This window comes from Arachis duranensis, chromosome 5, assembly GCF_000817695.3.
Source record: "Arachis duranensis cultivar V14167 chromosome 5, aradu.V14167.gnm2.J7QH, whole genome shotgun sequence".
NCBI classification, from domain to species: Eukaryota; Viridiplantae; Streptophyta; class Magnoliopsida; order Fabales; family Fabaceae; genus Arachis; species Arachis duranensis.
In genome coordinates, this window is record NC_029776.3 from 103765179 (window position 1) to 103785998 (window position 20820).

At 31.8% G+C, this 20820-nt stretch overlaps 1 protein-coding gene across 1 annotated transcript; it reads right to left on the reverse strand.

Annotated features, from left to right (window-relative positions):
• Positions 1 to 2096: 2096 nt before the first annotated feature.
• On the reverse strand, positions 2097 to 5039 carry LOC107491224 (uncharacterized). The gene is made up of 4 exons (XM_016112026.3): positions 4922 to 5039; positions 4746 to 4834; positions 3408 to 4523; positions 2097 to 2931 (listed from the first exon to the last, which is right to left on the reverse strand). Exons 1-4 carry the CDS (start codon positions 5031 to 5033, stop codon positions 2155 to 2157), a joined length of 2094 nt encoding a protein of 697 aa, XP_015967512.1. The 5' UTR covers positions 5034 to 5039; the 3' UTR covers positions 2097 to 2154.
• Between the last annotated feature and the right edge of the window lie 15781 nt (positions 5040 to 20820).

Genomic DNA, 20820 nt, shown 5'->3' on the forward strand with positions numbered 1-20820 from the left:
GATTTATTAATATATAACTTAGTGTATTATTTAGACATAATCATACCTATCTTTCACTAAATTAGTATGAAATTAGAATAACTAGATGATTATTTATGCACTCTTCTAATCTTGCCTAACATATTCATCAATAATAATTGATGCTTGTGATCTTCAAGGAAGAAGTGCTATATAGTATACTATACATCATTATTGGTGACGGTGTAGGGCTGCAATAAGATAAAATATACTATTCATTAATTTGTGAAATTTCTTAAAATTACAAGTTAAATAATAATAACCATGAATAATAAATTAAACAACAACAAAAGACATTGTTGTAAAAACAAGGATAATTTACATCAATAAATTGATTGGAGATCAATTTTATGCAAATATCCTAAATAAAAATTGGTTATACATCTTTTCTAAATAGATTTATATAAATTAAATTGATTTTATATGCATTCAAGTAAATTAAATTAGACCAATTTGATTTATTAGGACAGGAGACATATTGTATCATTTTTGGAATATGAATTAAATTCTTTAATAAATTTAAGAGATAATACTTAATTTGGTCTCTGAACTTACACGCGAGTCTCAATTTAGTTCCTGAGATTTCAATTGCCTCTATTTAGTCCCCAAAGTTTATAAACGTGCCTCATATTAGTCCTTGACACCACTTTTAGTATAAAAACGTTAATAGAGTGCTGTTGTAGACTATCACATGTCACGTTAAAACTTATAAAATGATGCAGTTTTGGTGTTGACATTTAAATAGCTTAAAAATGACATCCTATTACTTGTTTTGTTAGGTAAAATTTTAATAAACACCATTTAGGATATTGTTTTTGGGTTATTTAAGTGGCAAAACCAAAACGACATTATTTTACAAAGTTTAGTGTGGCATCCGACTGTTACGACAGTGTTTCATTGTTGAAAATTGTTTCAAGGACTAACATGAGTTATGTTCACAAAATTTGGGGACTAAATATAGGCAATTAAAACTTCAGAGACTAAATTGAGACTCGCGTGTAAATTCAGGAACCAAATTGAATATTATCTCTAAATTTAATCAGCCTAATTCGATTTAGATTTACATAATAATAAAGTTTTTATTGTTCACAAGTAAATTAATTTTAATTTTTTTTATTATTTATAAGTTTTTATTAAAATGGATTATTTTCAAAGCCTGATTTTAATTTTACTTGTGAATCAAATTAAATTGATTTAATTTTTACAGATAAATTTAATTAGGCTTATTAGACTTATCAAAAAAAATTTAAATATAAAAAATATATATAATGTATTTTCTGCTCTAGTAAATCAAATTCGATTTACTTAGATACTTGCTACATCAAATTGGACTAATTTAATTTACATATAAATGTTTAAAATATAAATTTATTTAGGATAAATATATAATGTTTTTATTTAAAATATCTACGTAAAATTGATCTCCAATAAATTATCTAAAAACAATACAATATACGAGTATGTGTACTAATCTTGAAACAAATGAATAGAAGTAGCTACTAGCTAGGGAGGGTTAAGGTTAAGTGTCAAAGGATAGTAGCTAGCTAGAGAGTAGGGTGTGGATTCCCCTGTCAAATCTTGTCCTTTTATAACCAATCAATTCGGCAGTCCTGTCGAGGGGTCAAATTCCACGTGTGACCCTACAATCCAAGGGCTACCCTCAATTCAAACCCCAACTCCAACGCCTTCTTCCTTCCTCACGTGAACAACCCACGTGACACCGCTGTGGCCCATGTCACCCTTCCCTTCCAAAACGACGCCGCTCCCTAATGCAGGTTCCATTTCCACAATGTTTCACAACACATGTTCTGTTTGATCATTCAAATGCTAGTAAACAAGATGTTAAAAAGGTGTAGTAATTATTTTCATATTTTTTTCTCGCTAAACAAGAAAAAAAAAACAGCTCAAAGAGCTAACAGATTCTATTGAAAGCATCCTCAACCTTAGAGTTTATAGTTATAGTTATTTTTCATACGAGATTAATAATTAAAAAATATTAAATAATTTTTAATTATTAATTTCTCATAAAAATAACTCTATAAATTATGATATATACAATTGCAATTGTGAATTACAATAATATTTTATTTGTTTTTTGGCATTTTTACATTACAATTGTAAAATGTAAATAGCATCCTAATAGCAGGCAGTGATCATAACCATAAGGGATTCATGCACTAATGTGTTCCATATGTTCCCTTCAATCTCTGCCACCAACCTTTCTCCTTCTTCCTCCAAACCTTCTTCAACATCCACCTTCACCTTCTCCATGTCCTCTGATTCTATCAACCAATCAATGTCCTCCAAAAACTCACACCTCTTGCATGGGAACTTCCCTATCCTCTTCCACACTCTCTCCATTAATCCTTCAACCTTCCCTTGGTAATAACAACAACGCCCATGCAAAAACCAAAGCCTACTCTTTTCTTCGCTTTTTATAGGCCTAAGAACCTCCATTAACACCTCATCCACCAAGTCAAACATCAACCTCCGATTCCAGCGCAGACCCAGTTTTTGTTTCATCGAAAAGATGCAATCTTTAACGTTTTCGGGAGTGGAAACATGGGAATTCAAAATTGGGTGTTCTTCGAGGTCATGAAAGAAGCGTTGACCTGTTGTTGTGGCATGTTGTTCTTCCTTGTTGAAAGTACGGCTTAGGATTCCTGTGATATACTGAAATTCTGGTCCGTGATGTTCAGATTCAGCTGCTGCTGCTGCAAGTTCTTCTCCGGTGGTGGATGATGATGAATATGCATTATTCTGGTTAGTGCTTTTGGCTTGAACGATGTCGTTTGTGCTGAAATCTCGGGTGGCGAGTGTGCTTATTATCCCTTCTTGTTTGTACCTGTGACTGTGATGATGGCTCCAAGAACTAGATAACTGTTGGGGGCTACTTTTGTCACATACCTCTGACTGTGCATGCCATGATAACAAAAAATTAGAAGAAACTCCAAAATCGTTAAAATAAGTGAACAAACAAAAAGTTTGACTGAAAATAAACAAAAGTTGAATCATTTAACAAACTTTACCGTTGGTCTACGTCTACACATACATGTTGATATAATATATTTTTAACATTTTCAAATATTCTGTTATTTAATTTGATTGATAATAACAAAAGTGTTTGACTCAAATGTTTATATAAATATATAGTTTTTAAATATGACCTCATATATAACTTAAAATTTTAGTTTTTAAAATATAAGTATGTCTATGAAAAATAAGAACTTCACAAATATATATTTTCAAATGTTAGAAACCAAAATAGGTGGGACATATAATTAAACTTTGAAGTAAATGGCTAGTCCTGAATAATTTTGAAACATTTTTATGGACAAAAAGAATAGAAAACACCTGAAAGAATGAAAGTACATATGGTTAATTATTACCTGCTTCTTATTGTGATTAATTTTGGTTGGTGGAGGAGAAGCTTCAGTCTTGATAGGGAAAAGGTTGGGGACGACAGTGTTGATGTTATTGAGAAGATTGTTGGACAATGGATGAGTCTTCTTATGATGGGTTTTTGTGGCATTCTTGATGATGATGTCACCGGTTCTAGTTGTTGGTGGTGAAGTTGGTCGAACTATGAATGGCTCCTCTTGCTTTTTGAGCCTTGATGCTGAGCTGAACTTTTCATTGTTCACCTTCTTATTACATTTTGCCACTGACGATGATGATGATTTCTGATTCTGCTGCAACGACCCTTCTTCCTTTGGCCTTATCAAAACTCTTGGAAGCTCTTCCACTTGTTGTGGAGGTGGTGGTGGTGGTGGTGGTGATGGTGGAGCAGCTGGTGGCTTATGGCTGTTGTTTTTGGTTTCTATGAACCTTAACCTTGGAGAAAAAGATAATGAGTTTGAATCATGATGATTATCAAGTGATGGTGATGATGGCTTGGAAGAAAGTTTCTTTTTAAGTTTGATTTGGGTAACAGGTTGTTGTTCTCTTTGTTTGATTGTGTTGGTGATGTCTTGTCCAACTTTTCTACCACTGTTCATCATCACATTCTTCTTAACTTGCTTCACAATTTGCCTTGCCAAATGGCTTGGTGATGATGATGAAGAAGAAGAACTTGTTCTGCCATTAGAGACACTATTATTATGGTTGTCATCAAAGTGGTTGTTCCTTTTTGAGAGTAATGATGATGATGCTGATGAGAAGCGCATCATCTCCAAATCCTCGTCCTTGTTGGTGTTGGTGTTGATTTGGAGGGAGAGCCTGTGGTGATAGTAGTCAAGATCTGATCTTGTTCTTGGTGAGGAGTGATCAACAATAACACAATCAGTGCTGTTCCTGTGTTTGGATAAGAGGTGCAGATTTGGTGTGGAAATGCATGATGAAGATGAACAAGAGGGTGATGACAAGTTTGAAGAAGGTGGAGGTAGAAGATCAAGACCCATCAACCTTGCTACTAATGTTGGTGTCTTTGCTGATGTCCCCGGAGATTCCACTGATGAACAACACATGTCAACTTCACTACTTGTTTTCATTACTTGTATCTTCTTCTGTAGTAGTTTTTTCCATTCAAAACCATCACATTCATAAACTAACAATTGATGCAAATTAAAGAATGCATTTCTTTTTTATTTTAAAAATTTTGCAAAAGAAAAAACAAAAGACTGTACTTTACTATTTTGTTTTTTCTTTTCTGTTTCAGAAAATACTAAAAATGAAAACGCAAACAAAATACAAGTGTGGATAATTAATTAGAACAAAAAACTACTTACTGGAATTTTGAAGTGTTGTTGTTCGATGAGATGTGAAGGAGGTTGTGTAGTAGAAAGATGGTGTGATTCTTCCAAGCTATTCCTAGGTGCTGATGAAAATAAAGCATAATCAAGTCATAAGAAAAAGTGTAATGTATATAGTTTAAAGAAGGGAATGTAGCTATATAGATACATACCTTGGGGAAGGGGAAGATCCTGTGGTGATGACTTTTGTTGGTGATGTACGGCGGCGGTGGTAGGGAAGGGATGAAATGGATGGAAATGAAACAAGTGAAAGACGGCACACATGCAACCGGAAGGAATGAAAGTTTGTGGGGGTGATGAATGATTTGAAGAAGCGAGAAAGCCGGATCCTTTCGCTACCTAATAATAAAATAGTCACACAATAAGTACACTCACAACCCCCATTCTTTTAAATACATCTTACAATTGTGTGGCCCAATCTACATAACTACATATATTTGGAGGACCATCTCTCAACATAATATTTATCTTATTTTACAATAAAATTATTATATACTTGTCTATATTTATCTTATTTTGAGTCTCTTTATCTTTTATTAGAATAATTAAATTTATCATAATAAAATAATACACAAATTTTTTAAATTGTTAGAAATGTATTTCTCTATAATAACTGAATTTTTATCTATAAATAGCATAACTAATTTTAGAATTATTGAATAAAATTAACTTAATTTAAAAATTAACTCAAGACATAAAAAATATTTTGCTATTAATATTAAAATTTATTTTTGATATAATATCAGTATAAAATAATTTTATAAATATATTTAATCACGTAAAATTATATAAATAAAAATAATTATTTTATATTAATAAGTATATAATTATCTTAAAAAATGTGATCATATGAGTTTTATATTATCAATACATTAAAATTAATCTCTTAATATTATTTTTTATTAATTATTTTGTTTATTATTGCACGCACTTCCAAGCAGGGTTTGGCAGAGGAAGAGCTAGAGCAAGTTTCTGGTGGAGACTGGAGAGTATGTGTTATTGGGAAGTGAGTTGGAGAAGATGACGAAATGACCACGCTCTCTTCAATTTAATTTGTCTCTGAAAATGCATTTCGATAACATTATTATGGTTAGAAGCATATGATATGATCTGATATGATATGATATCATCATGTCATGTCATGTGATGAATAACATGGAGGCACAGTTCTGCTCGCTGCCTACCCCGTACAACAATGTGATTCCCACATTCGTACTTGTTTCTAATTAACGTTAACTAATTCAAAACCTAGTAATTTATTGGGGATCTGCAATGTAACAACAACCACCACCCTTTAACTATTTTCTATCCTAATCTAATAATAATTTTATTTAACTATCCCATTCCCTCTCACTTTCCTCTTCAAATCTTTTGTGGGGCATAGCCAGATAGATATCCTAGCTACCTCAATTCTTTATGTTAAGATTCTTATCTTATATATTAATTTGATTCCAAGTACTTCAATTAAAAATGATATCAATGTTATATATGTAGTTAGTTGGACCAGAAATGGAGCAACCTAGCTGGTTTTGTAAGACAAACAAAAATGTAATTTTATAAAGAAGAAGAAAATTTAAAAAATTAAAAATTTTGGGCCATCGTTCTCCTTTGATTGTATTAAAATGTTGTATTAGCTTTTATGTGATTGATTAATTTTTTATTTGCCAAATTAAAAATAAATATCATTAAAGATGAAAATTAGTGATAAAGGGAGACAATAATTTGCTCCCTCAATCTCATACAACTTTTATTATACTCACTCCTCATAAATGATTAAATCAGTCCAAAGTGGAAATTATGATAGACATATATTTAAACATCATTATTCGGCTAATTTTTTTAGATATTATCAAAGCATAAGTGTAATACAGAGATATCATAGAGATATTATATTAATGATGGGGAAAGTACTAAATTGGTCTCTTACGTTTAGGCGTAATCCTGTTTTGATCCTTAAAGTTTAAAGTGTCCTATTTGAATTTAAAAAAGTTTTATTTAGCTTCAATTTAGTCCCACCAGATGTCAAAGATAAATAATTAACGAAATGTCCTACATGACAGCAGTATAAGAACAAGGTCGATAATCTAGAGAATAAGTATAAGCTCCAGAGGCACAAAATCAACTGTGGATGCATCAATACATTTCTTTATCATTTTTCTTATAATGAAAATGAAATATTTTCTATAAAACTATAAAAAAATGTTAAATACATGTATTGATGCATCCACGGTTGATTTTGTGTCTCTGGAGCTTATACTTATTCTCCAAATTATCGACTTTATTCTTATACTGCTGTCATGTATGATATTTTGTTAATTTTTTATCTTTGACCTCACGGTGGGACTAAATAGAAGCTAAATGAAACTTTTTTGCATTCAAATAGAACACTTTAAACTTTAAAAACTAAAACAGGATTATGCCCAAACGTAAGGGACTAATTTAGTACTTTACCATATACTAATTTAGTGTAATACACTGATATGAGAATTGAAAAAATACAACAATAAATTGTTATTAATGATTTTAGAATAGATAAAATGCTATGAAAATGAGATTAACGATTTTTGAATAGAACAAAAAATATAAAAAATGGGACTTACGATTTTAAGTAGGACAAAAATACGTTCTGAATCGATAAGAACATGAAATCGTTAGTGTCGATTTCCTTTTTTATTAATTTTGAAATTATTTAATTCATAAACGTGAGTAACGATTTGTTTATTAACTTCTCTATATATAGAGTGTGTGCGTGAATGTAATGTTTTGCAATTTTCGATCCCTTTACTTTTTCTAATGCTCTTTTTCTACTTCTTATTGTTTCTCTTCTTTCTTGTGTGTAAGGAATTTTTTTGTTGTTTGTTTTTGCGTAAATTTTTTTTGTTTATTTTAGTTATATAGTTATTTCATTTTGATTCTATGATATTTCGTTAATTCGTGTTAAAAATTATAAAAGAAATATAATTTTTGTAATCACAAAAATGAATAATAATATTAGTTTTAAAATTTATTATAATGGTCAAATTTTATCTGTAACAGCTGAAGGTGTGATATTTATGTGTAATAATCCTTGTATATCCGTTCTTTCTTTTATGGTGTCGTTCGAAGAATTTAAGAGTTATATTTGTCAAAATATAGATCCTTATATGCCAAAGAGGGTGACAAATATTTTATACAGACGACCTATATTAGTATTCGGTGAGTTCGTTCAATTTCATGCGATGTGCATCAATGATGACACAAGTCTGCAAGAGATGTTATCAATCTACCATCAAGCCCAATCACAAGTGTCTGTTATTGAGCTGTATGTGGAGTTCGACCAATTACCGAATACGGTGGAACAACATGATCATGATTTCGATTGGAAAAGTTATAACGGTGACAGCGAAGAGGAATATGAAGGCAATTACGATTTCGTTGATCCTAATGCAGACGAAGAACAAGAGGACTGCACCATTGAGTCAGACGTAGAATACGTCACAAATGCACTAACGAGTGAGCATCCATTCGAAGAACCGTCTTTTATGCACGCTTTGGATCTCGATGCCATGAATGCTCCAGAATTTCCAGAGTATGCCAATGCAGGTTTGTAGTTGCATCACACCGTATTTGGATTAGTACTTTAAATATTATGTTTATGTATTAATATTATGCACTGTGTAAATATGGGTTGGCGGTGTTACTGCAGATCCACCTGTGGTCGAAGATGGTAAATTTGTCATAGGGATGGAATTTAAGTCTAGGGAGGCTGTGATAAAGGCAGCTAAAGATTATACCATTCACAGAGGTGTTGATTATCGAGTTTTGAGTCTGAGTCGACGACATTTTACGCGAAATGTGTGTAATATGGGCAAAATTGTGATTGAGTTATCAGGGTTAGCATGATGCGAAGAAAGTATTGTTGGGAGATTAGACGATACAATGGCAACCATACTTGTATTAGAGCCACTATTTCTTAGGATCATTCGAAGTTGGACTCAGACACTATTGCAGAAGCAATTAAGCCATTAGTAGAGGCCGATCCATCCATAAAGGTGAGATTAGTGATTGCAGATGTCCAATCGAAGTTTAACTATACGATTAGCTATCGCAAAGCATGGTTGGCTAAGCAGAAGGCAGTTGAAAAAATTTTTGAAGGGTGGAAAGCCTCTTATGAAGCATTGCCCACCTGGTTTGAGGCAATGGTGAAGATAGAGTCATCAACAGCCATCGAATATGAAACGTTATCTTGCTACCGCGGGGATGAATTGGCTCAGGATGTCAGGGTTCTAAACCAAATTTTCTGGAGTTTCTACCCATGTATAAGAGCATTTAGGCACTGCAAGCCAGTTATACAGGTAGATGGTACACACTTGTTTGAAAAATATAAAGGAGCGTTGCTGGTTGCAGTTTCTCAAGATGGCAACAACAATATTGTGCCAATTGCCTTTGCGCTTGTAGAGGGTGAGACATCAGATGCATGGTTCTTTTTTCTTCGTCATTTGCGAACCCGTGTGGTGACGAAGGATGGGGTGGGACTTATCTTTGATCGACACGAGTCTATTAGGTCAGCAGTTTCTCGTTGTGATGGAGCATGGGAGCCGCCAAGGGCCAAACACATGTTTTGCATTAGGTACATAGCATCCAACTTCTCGAGGAAGTTCAAGGCATCGTTCATGCAAAAGCTTGTGGTGAACATAGGTAATTAACAATGTGTTCTATGTGATATTTTATGCATCTTGTGGTTAGGTTTCCAATGGTGGTTATCGTTGTGTGTTTTCATTGTATCTTGTTTTTCAGGCTATTCTAGGACGGTGGATGAATACGAAATCCGTTACCAAAGGTTGCGCAGTCAGGGTGAGGCATACACTCGCTGGCTAGATCAAATTTCTGTGAGCAACACTCTTTGGCATATGATGGTGGCCATCGATGGGGTCATATGACGACAAACCTAGTGGAGTGCATCAATTGGGTGTTGAAGGGTGCACGCAATCTTTCCGTCACAGCACTTATAAAGGCAAATTTTTACAAACTGAATGAGTTGTTTACAAGAAAAAGGGATGACGCTGATACTCGTGTTCGAGCCGAACACTTATTCTCCTAAACAGTTACCGAAAAGATTCAGCAAGATTTGATTGCGGCTGGAAACATCATGGTTAGTTCCTTCGATAGGCAGAATGGGGTTTTCGAGGTGCAGGAGATGTCCAGCGGTGTTGAGTATGTACTAGTTCCAGAGTTATACTCGTGACCAATACCTCGACCCATATCGCTTATGTTGGAGTCAAGTGACACTCTAGCAGCTGAATAAGAGGAACTGTTAGGTTGATGTACTCGTGAATCAAATGACAATCTACTAGGCACCACCTGAGGTGGCTGTGGCACCTCTTCCGAATGTAACTCCTGCTGGTATATGGGATGTAGGGTCGGATCCAGCATATTAGACATTTGGGGCGTACTTGGATCTTGCATGAACCCGATGATTTGATCCCAAGTGGTTTATGCCATTGCCTCTGTCAATTGCGGAGTGTAATGAGTATGTGGTGCATCAAATGATGAGACATACGGATGTTCTATTGCCATGTTCTGTATAGCCATTTCACCCTGAGTTCGTATCCATCCAGCTTCACTAGGATGCGATGGTGGCTGCGGCTGTGGTGGTCCTGGTGACACAGAATGTGACTGTGGTGGGTGTGTCGGCGGCGGTGGACATGGTTGTCGCTGTGGCGATGGCGACCATAGACATGGCTGGGATGATAGGTGCAGCTGTGGTTGGTCTACACGAGCGGACAACTGTAACTGTTCAGCAAATTTTCTATGGTTCCAATCTATGTAAATATCTGACGGGTCAAAATTATCAACTATCTATGCACCAAGCACATCCCATTGTCTGCCTTACCACAAAATTATCCATTCACTCCACTGCTGGGCCTAATTATAATTTTTCAGACCCGTCAACAACATGTTGTGTGCATCTCCAAGAACCTTCACACTCTTTGGTGGGTCTTGTCGTCTCCCGAATTGTCTCTTAACCCTATTGGTTGGGCACCACTCAATGCACTCGAAGAAAATGAGTGGAGACGGTACAAGCCACATGCGTGCATCCTCATACATGTCATGCAGCACGAAATCGGGTCTGAGATGTCGCGCACTATATAGGTCCCACAAAAACTGTGTCAATAGAAAAATACTAGATTAGGCAAACCTCTTAACAATAAAAATAACGCATGGTATACAATTAGAGGATGAATGAAACATAAGCAATAATAGGGACATATATTAGCATTTGTAATGTTATCAAGCATCTGCCTAAAATGTGCAGGTATCCACCGTGTAAACTCTATCGAAAGGGCATCCCACTCATTCCACCTGTGATTGAATAATGTTACGTAGTCAATTAATAAAACATCAGTAATGAATATCCTTAGAGGTCATACTGACAAGCTAACGAGAAAGTTGGAGGACGGCGAATTGGTGCAAGGAAAGGCATCCGTTCCCAAGCCTATACGTGCAACAGTGCTAAAGGCCCATCCAAATATTTTCAATCATATTGCGTGACCCTACACAGAGACCTATACAAGTGGGCAAGACAAGCTGATCCCCAACTATATGTCCTGATTCTAGGAATATCACGGAGCAAGGGTAGAAATTTCCAATGCACACCCGCACCGAATTTGTTAGCAAATAACGTGGTACCAAATAGTGATATAATGTGGCATCTGGTATAACACTTCATAGCCTCATGAGTAGTCAAAATTATTCCATGCTTAACATTACGCAACCATGTTAGCTTGATAAAGCTACCTCTACATTCACTCGCTGTTGGGGCAACTCCAAAGTTCATCGTACATTCTTGCACCATGGATCCGTGATTACTGTTGGTTGGCCCTGTAATTGGTAGCCCAGTTTCTTGAAGCCCAAGTATCAAAGCTACATCTTCTAAAGTGATAGTACATTCACCTATAGGAAGATGGAACGTATGAGTCACTGGATTCCACCGTTCTACCAAGGCATTTATGAGGGTCATTTGTCCTGAAATTTTTTGAATCTGAGACACATTGTAAAAGCCATCAGCTCTTAGATAGGGTTCTATTTTCGATTATATGGTTCTGGAGTATATAAGTGTCTCAATCCAATTACTCTAAAACCCTGACAGAAATAATCAACACATAGTTACAACTGTTAAAATAATAATAATAATAATAATAACAACAATAACAATATCAATGTTAATAAGTATGAAAATATACTTGGAAGTGAAACTACTAAAAAATGAATTATAACAACCATAATCAAAACAACTATTAAAACTTAATAACACTATCAGTAAACCTGTAATTATCTTAATAATAATAATAATAATAATAATAATAATAATAATAATAATAATAATTAAAAAAATAAAATAGCCACTAAACTCTTAAAAACAGGGTATTCACATGTTTATTTGGACTAACTATTATACTCATATTAATTTATTACACTCAAATCTATTATTATAACTGACTTTTACTCCATAATAACACTATCATATAAATATATGACTATCTCAATAATGATAATAATAATTAAAAAAAAGTCACTAAACTCGTAAAAACAGAGTACTCATGTGTTTATTTAGATTAACTATTATGTTCACATTAATTTATTACACTCAAATCTATTATTATAACTAATTTTTATTCTATAATAGCACTAAGTTCATTTAAATAACTTATAGTTGATGTTAACATTATAAATAATTTTATAGGCAAAAAAAAAATTACTTACATATAAAGGATGATCAAAAGATTTCACAATATATTTATCCATTAAATTTTTTTTCTCTATCTTGAAAAAGATAAATCTGAAGTTCCACAAAACATATAACCTTCGTATGGAAATAATGGCACTTGAAAAAAAAATCGAAGCAGAGAGCAGAGACTTAACACACACTTGTGTTTTAGAGTTTTGGTATTTTGGTCTCCTCAATGATGAGTGAGAGCGTCTGGGGAGAGAGGAGTCACAGACCACACAGGGCTCACCGCATACGAGCCACGTGGACACAACATCAAATTGGAAGTACCAATTTTCTTCATGCTTCTCAACTGTAGATCGCCCATCTTGCGGTTGCTATCCACTATCTGATCACTCCCATGAAATCGGTACCCTCATTTTGTTTATTGATCCTAGCCATTCTCACCTGATCCAAGGTCTCCAGCTTCTCTTTCCATACTCTCTCTCCTAATAGAAAATGCTATTCACAATTTGTTTAAAATCGATATTAATGATTTCTGAATACACCAATTATCAAACCTATATCTATGCATAACACACTCGGAATCTATTTTTGGGTATTATCCACAATCTATCCGAATTTTAAAAATAAAAAACTCTCATTATTCCCTGTATATATTGACTTGGATGAATTTTGTGAATTTTCTCTATCCAACTTTTGAGTGTGTGGTACAGAACATTTCAATAGAAAAGACTTTACAATACAAATAAATAAGAAGTTTCTTCTATCAAACTCTAATTAATACTCCCTCCTCTTTGAAATATTTTTTTATTTTTTTAAGTTCATTGAAAAATTAAGTTAATAAATTTAAAAAATAAAAATACAGTTATTTTTAAAAAATGAAATATTTTTTGTATTTTTTTCTGCTTCTATTTATTAACGATTCTTTGATTGTTTCAATATTTGAGTTCGGATACTAAATTTATTGGGAATAATGATTAAAAGTATTTAATTCATTATTTTAATTTGTTTTTATAAAAAATCTATAATTATGAATTATTTTTCCATTTACAATTTAAAGTTCTCGAAATTTAAAAATAATGATGTTTGGCTATTTAAATTAGAATTTTATCTAATTTTATAATTATTGAATTATTTTCTATATTTAAATTATAAAGTTAGTAGTTATGAAAAAATTATATATATATTAATTTAAATAATTGATATTTTTATTAAAAATAAAATTTAGTTAATAATATTATTATCGAATTCGATATCCGCTGATATGAGTAAATATCGGTATTTTTTAGAGAATGTAACTTTGCTAATGCTTTACCATATATCTTTTCTTGTTATGTTGCTAATGTCATTTATATTAGTAATAACTCATATATATTATTACTTGTGTTTTAATATATCCAATTTTTATAATTATCCGTTTAAAATATTTATAACTTGAATCGCTGACTCAACAGCTTAAGAACGCAACACGTGACCCTTTACTCAACCCTCACTAATATACATTATCATAATTAACCATTAGTCTTTTTCACTGATTTTTCAATGAAGCCATGCGAGGAAAAAAGAAAGAGAAAGACCGAGAGAGATTTCCATGGAACACAAACCTTCCGCATTCAATTTTTTAAGATCCGTAACTCTAATAAAAAATTTAATCTGGTAAAAGCGTTTGTATCTTTCTCTTCTACGTGTTAGTATTTCGGTAGAAGTTGATGGTGACATAGTTTCCTTTCCCCTTGAGTTCGGCCAATTGGAGTTCTAGGAGACACGGACGATTTCTGACGTTTTCTTCTTCAGCAGCTCGGTCGAAAAGTTTCTCTAGAGTTTTGAGTATTTTGATTTCGTACAGAAGTAGGATTTTGGTAAATTTTCAATGGTAAAATTGGTATTGGATAAGTGAATTGATGTTGTGATTGATTGCTAATTGAATTTGACTGAATTTATGTTGATTTTTTGTGATATATTGATATTTGTGATTAGTTTGGAGTTTGGTTTGTTTAAGTGCAGCCAAGAACCAAATTATTTTGAGAAATTCGGGGCTGGAATGTTGTTGGTAATTAAGTGAAATTGGTAAAATTTGATGATGACATTGAGATTTAATAAGAAATGAATTGATGAATTGTGATATGATTTGAGATATGAAAATGGTTTGATTTTGGAAGCGGTTTGATTTTTAATTGGTTCGATTTTATAAATGTTTTGATATTAGAAATGGTTTTTTGAGTTATTGGAAATGATATGAAATAGTTTGAGAAATGGTTTGGGTGGGACCCGAGAAAGGTGACAAAGTCTGAGTTTTAGGGGAGATGCTGCCGAAATTTCTATAAAATCCGAGGCTTTGTTTGAAATGTTATTTAGAAAAAGATTGGATTTGAGAAATTTTATTATTTGATTTTTGATTTATTAAGAAAATAGTTATGTTTTGAGTTTAATTCATTTAAGAAAAGTATATGTTTTGAGTTCGATTTATTTAGAAAAGAATTATTTTATGGTTTTAAGTTATTTAAGAAAAGTATTATGTTTTAAGGTTGATTTAAATATGAAAAGGGTTTATGTTTTGTATTTGACTTAAGAATTTCATTCGGAGGAGTTTTTGTGAACTTTTAAAGTAATTGAATTTTGATCGAATGATTTCGTTTTGCGATGTCTTGAAAAAAATTAAAGAATTAGTTTTAAAGATGAAATTGGGATTGGTTTTGGTTTTGAAATTGGTTCGGAACTTCTGATTTGAATGATTTGATTTTGATTTTATTTAGAATCTTTATTTGATTGAATTCAATTTAAGAAAACAATGATTGTAAAGGATTTCTAATGAACTTAAGGAAATGAGATTGGTTGTTGCTCCCATAAAGTCTAGATGCCTTGCTGAGACATTTAACTAATAAATGATTTTTCTTCGTCTTTTAAAAGAAGAATTGTTTTAAGTGAAATTGTTTCAAAGATTTTGGAGAATGCACAAAAAGGTGGTTTTGATTTAAAAAAAAAGAGAAGATAAATCGGCACGTGTGATTATGAGAATAATTGAAAGGTCATAAGAGGGTGACGAAAAGTAAATAGTTATGGTGCCGATGTAAAAATTTTAAGCCGTGGGCTTTGTATGTGAATGATTGTGTAGAGACGCCTGTAAATATGGAATGGCTTCCAGGAGAAAGGGGCACATGCTTCAGCTGGAAAATCAGCGCCTACAAGTACTTGCAGAGGTCATGTTCAGCATAATTCAACTGAAGAATTAGCGCCTGCAAGAGTTTGGAACCTTGCAGAGGTTATGCCGCTAGAATGTCTTATCTGACTTGCAAGTTGGATTGCGTCGGGTGCGGGTCGAAACCGACAAATGAGCTCATTACCTGCACTAGGGATGGACATGCATCATGCTTGTCTGCGCATATCTTTGTGCTATGTAACTGTGTGTGTGTGCTGCGTGACTGATTGACCTCTGTGTTCTTTTATTATTTATGCTTATATATGTTCTACTGTTAGTTGCGGTTGATTAATAATAGCAAAATAAATTTAACTTTTAACCCCGACCCTATTAAGAACTCTCCAGTTCTTACTCCCTATCTCCATCCTTTTCAGCTACAAGTACAAAGGTTTTTTGAGGAGTTACAGGAACATAAAAGATGATTTTCATAAGTTGAGTTTTTAGAATTTATTTGTTCCTCGTCATTTATTATTCAGTTCGTACTCGCGAAGGCTCAATATTAAATAAACATAGTATATAATTAAAGGAATAGAGGTAAGTAGCACTCGAACTTTTAGTGCGATCATGAGGTGCTAAAAGTTAGGGTTTTACATTATGGTATCAGAGTAGTTCGTTCTCGTTGGAGCCTTGGGAATGGACTGACTATGCTTCACTGCATATTCTGAGTGTCTATCATGCAGTAGAACTTGCCCTAGTGACAAGAATTTGAGTTTCAGATGCATGATTGTCTATTGATTAATGCTGTTAGTCGACCGTTGCATTTCTCATGGTATTAGGTCTGGCCAACTTAATACTGATGATTTGTGTATACGAAAACACTAATGGATTATCATAGATGAAATAGAAGTAATAGGTTATGCAAATCACGGGGTTTGGAAACGTTAGAAGTTAAATTTTAAGGATTCGTTTCGATGTATACTCTTTATTCGTGCTACACGAACTCATGCCATCTCTTCTTTCATTATCTTCATTGGAATTTCTTGCTTTGGATTTTTCCAGAATATTATATGATTATTTTCTGACCAAACCTTATTGTCCCTATGTACCTCTGTTAGCCTGTAAATCTAATTACATGTACTTTTATTCATGGATCCTATTTTCTTTTGTTTGAGTTCGAACTTATTTTAATATAACAATTTTCGAAGACAAAAATTTTTATAAGGTGGGTAGAATATAACGACCCACAATTTTAAAAATATAAATATAAATAAGTTATAATTTATTTCATAAATTAGAGTTCCTTATTTTAAAAATTATTTTATTATAAGTAATTAAATTAATTTTATTACTATTTAAGTTCAATTAAATTCAGATTATATATATATATAGGTAACTTTCTTTGAATTTTTAGCCTCACCAACCCAGAAATTTCTAAACCTAATTGAATCCAAAACCAAACAGATTTGTTTGATATGTACAAGAAATAAGAACATGAACAGTAAAATTAACATGAACATAATTTTCAGATCCATGAATTTCAGAAATAGTCTAATGATAATAATAATATTCCTACTTTTTCATCTGACTCTGATACCAAAGTAACTTTTTTTAAATTTCTACTCACCAACCCAAAAATTTCTAAACCTAATTGAATTCAAAACTAAACAGATTTATTTAATATGTACAGGAAATAAGAACATGATCAGTAAAATTAACATAAACATTATATATATATATATTATTATGACAAAATATTTTACATAATTAAAACTATAATTTTATCAATTTATAAATAATAAAAATTATATATATTTTAATTTAAGTAATTGATATTTTTATTTAAAAACAAAGTTTAGTTAATAATATTATTATCGAGTTCAATATCCGCCGATATGAATAAATATCGGTATTTTTTGGAGAACATAGCTTTGTTAATGCTTCGCCGTATATCTTTTATTGTTATGTTGCTAATGTCATTTATATTAATAACTCATGTATATTATTACTTGTGTTTTAATATATCCAACTTTTATAATTATCCGTTTAAGATATTTATTCAGACTCACCAGTTTAAGAAGATAACATGTGGCCCTTTAGTGACACCCAACCCTCCCTAATATACATTATCATAATTAACCCTTAGTCTTCTTCATTGATTTTTCAACGAAGCCATGAGAGGAAAAAAGAAAGAGAAAGACAGAGAGAAATTTCCATGGAACACAAACCTTCAGCGTTCGATTTCTTGAGATTCGTAAGCTCATTACCTGCACTAGGGATAGACATGCATCATGCTTGTTTGCGCATATTTTTGTGTTATATAATTCTGTAATTGTGTGTGTGCTGCGTGACTGATTGACTTTTGTGTTCTTTTATTATTTATGCTTATATGTATTCTGCTGTTAATTGCGGTTGGTTAATAATAGCAAAATGAACTTAACTTCTAACCCCGACCCTACTAAAAACTCTCCAGTTCTTACTCCTTATCTCCACCCCTTTCAGCTACAGGTGCAAAGGTTTATTGAGGAGCTACAGGAACATAAAATATGATTTTCACAAGTTGAGTTTTTAGAATTTAATTTTCCCTCGTCGTTTATTATTTTGGTGTTTTTATATATATATATATCTTTGTGATTAAGTGATTAAAAGTAAAATTTTTCCGTTTTCTTCATTAAACTTTTGGTTCGTACTCGCGAAGACTCAATATTAAATAAGCATAGTATATAATTATTAAAGGAATAAAGGTAAGTACGTAGTACTCTGACTTTTAGTGCGATCATGAGGTGCTAAAAGTTAGGGTGTTACAATCTAGTATTTTTTTATTATAAAACATAAAATTGAAATAAATACCATTCATTTTTTGTCCAAAATAAATATTTATTTGAACAATTGTTAACTAATAATTTTTTTTATAAGTTTAAATTTTTAAAATGAGTAGTTCCATGACATGATATCAGAGTTCTATGTCTTTGTTTATATGCAATACATTTAGTACAAAGTTTTTTAACATATCTATATATATGGAGTCAGTAAAAATATTCAGATAATATATTCAAAGTCTTATACACATTAAAATGACTCATCAAATTTTTACTATATTACTCAAGAACAAGAAAATCCCTAATAAAATACGTCGGTACACAAATTCTATTAACATGAAATAGAAAATCATCATGCTTATAAAATTTGTTAAATGCACTATGTTCACAAGAGATATAAATAGAAAAAAATTAAATGAATACTTTTGTAATATAGTATTAGAGTTCTGTTCAAAAAGTCAAGAGTATGTTTGATATTTGATAAAGAGAAAGTTTAGGGGTCAGCACTTTTGTTGAAATATGGCCAATACTTAACCATAAAAAAAAAATGATTAATCTTATACTATTAGATGTCATCTCACACCATTAAAAAAATTGATGATGGTTAATTGATGATTAAATATCACAAATTCTACTGGCCTCTAATAGTCCTCTTTAATAAATTCTAAAAGTGAAAAAATATAGCATAAGGTAAATAAAAAAAAAGCATATGCACAAATAAATAAATTTAAAAGAGATTGAGTTATAATTATTAATATTATCTTCGGTATCAATTTTAAAATTTTGAAATAACTAATTTTATGAAAAATATTGATTGGCAATAGTTAATTAGTATGGAGTTGTGATGATCATTGGCTCCTTGCTTTCATCAACAAAATATGTATTATGTAACGAGGAACATGAGGCATCTAATCAATAGAGGACACAATAATTTTTTGCTGGACCATATCATCAACACAGACAAGGATTTGACCGAGACTGATTCTTAACCTGGGCCACAACACTGTCAGAAATAATGTGAGAACCTCATTCATTTTTAAATCTCTCTTCCTTTGTGATCTATGGAGTATTCTATTCATCCATCGTCCTCTTCCATACAACAACTCATCATCAATAATGCCAGAATTGAATATTCACTTAAATAATTTCATTGCAAATATTAGGGGATGCTTAAACTTTTTGAAGAGAATCAAGTGATAAACTATAAAATGCTTTAGTATCGTATTTGCCCATAAATTTTAAGACAAAACATTATTGGTATGGTTTGTTTTTCCTTTTAAAAAAACATCTGGTAGATAATATAAAATTAACTATGTAAAATCTTACAAACCATGTTAAAAATTTTAATAAAATCGAGCTTTGAGATAAACAAACTCTAACTAAGATCAAATGACTTCGAGTTGAGTCGATTCACTGCAACAAAATTTATTTTGAATGGCAATAATATAATAGTCACTAAAATATTTTTGCGTCTATAATATATTTATTATTGTTACTATATGTTATAATAAGAATGATGTACTTTTTGCGATTATTAAAAAGATTTTTATGGACAATTGTTAATTATTGCTAAAAATTTTTAGTAAAACAACTCATGTCTAATGTATTAATAGCTATTTTTATTGTCAAAAACAAAATAAATTATCGATAAACCTGATTTTTTTAATTTGGACAAAATTAATTAAAAAATTTTAGTTCAACCCAGTTTGGGTAAATTTTATTGTTTTTACTTTCTTTCTTTTCACAGGGATGATGATCATGTTCAAAACCAACGTAACATAATTAAAAAGAGGATATTGGTCCATTTAAATAATTTGATTTACCTCTATGCTACATTAATCAATCATTCACCAACAAACAAAAACAAATTTTTTGCTCAATTCCTTTATTTAAATTAAAACAAGTCATGAACTTTATTAATTAATTATCTCATGCATATATCTGATCTGATCTCAATTTAGACCCAAAATTGGAAATAATGGAGTTCCTTGAATTATTTGTGACCCACAAAGTAGTACTTGCAGGTTCTCCGACAGGTGAACCTATTTGGAAAATTGCCATCTCCTTGTCGTGTGGTCTAAAAAACAAGACATATATACAATTGTAAGTAAAAAACCTACTACATTATTTTTCTTTGTTACATACTATCTTAGTTATATATTGTTACTAGCTAGTGGTAATGGTAATCATGTAAAAATTGAAAGGGACCACTAACACAAGCCCCATGCTATTATTCAAATTTTGTTTATTCTCTTTTGATGAGACACTACTACACTATAGTTTTCAATTCATCTCACATAGTCAGAAAGAGAGAAAATAAATTAAAATGTGGTGTCCTTTTCGATATAGTGAAATGGGGTTGTAGAAATAGTGGTCCCAATATGTGGC

What these genes read in the sequence shown, in the direction of transcription:
- LOC107491224 (XM_016112026.3), bottom strand. Translation starts at nt 5,033, where the DNA reads ATGTGTGCCGTCTTTCACTTGTTTCATTTCCATCCATTTCATCCCTTC. An exon ending in GGATCTTCCCCTTCCCCAAG is followed by an intron (nt 4,835 to 4,921) that starts GTATGTATCTAT and finishes TATTTTCATCAG; the next exon opens with CACCTAGGAATAGCTTGGAA. An exon ending in AACAACACTTCAAAATTCCA is followed by an intron (nt 4,524 to 4,745) that starts GTAAGTAGTTTT and finishes AAACTACTACAG; the next exon opens with AAGAAGATACAAGTAATGAA.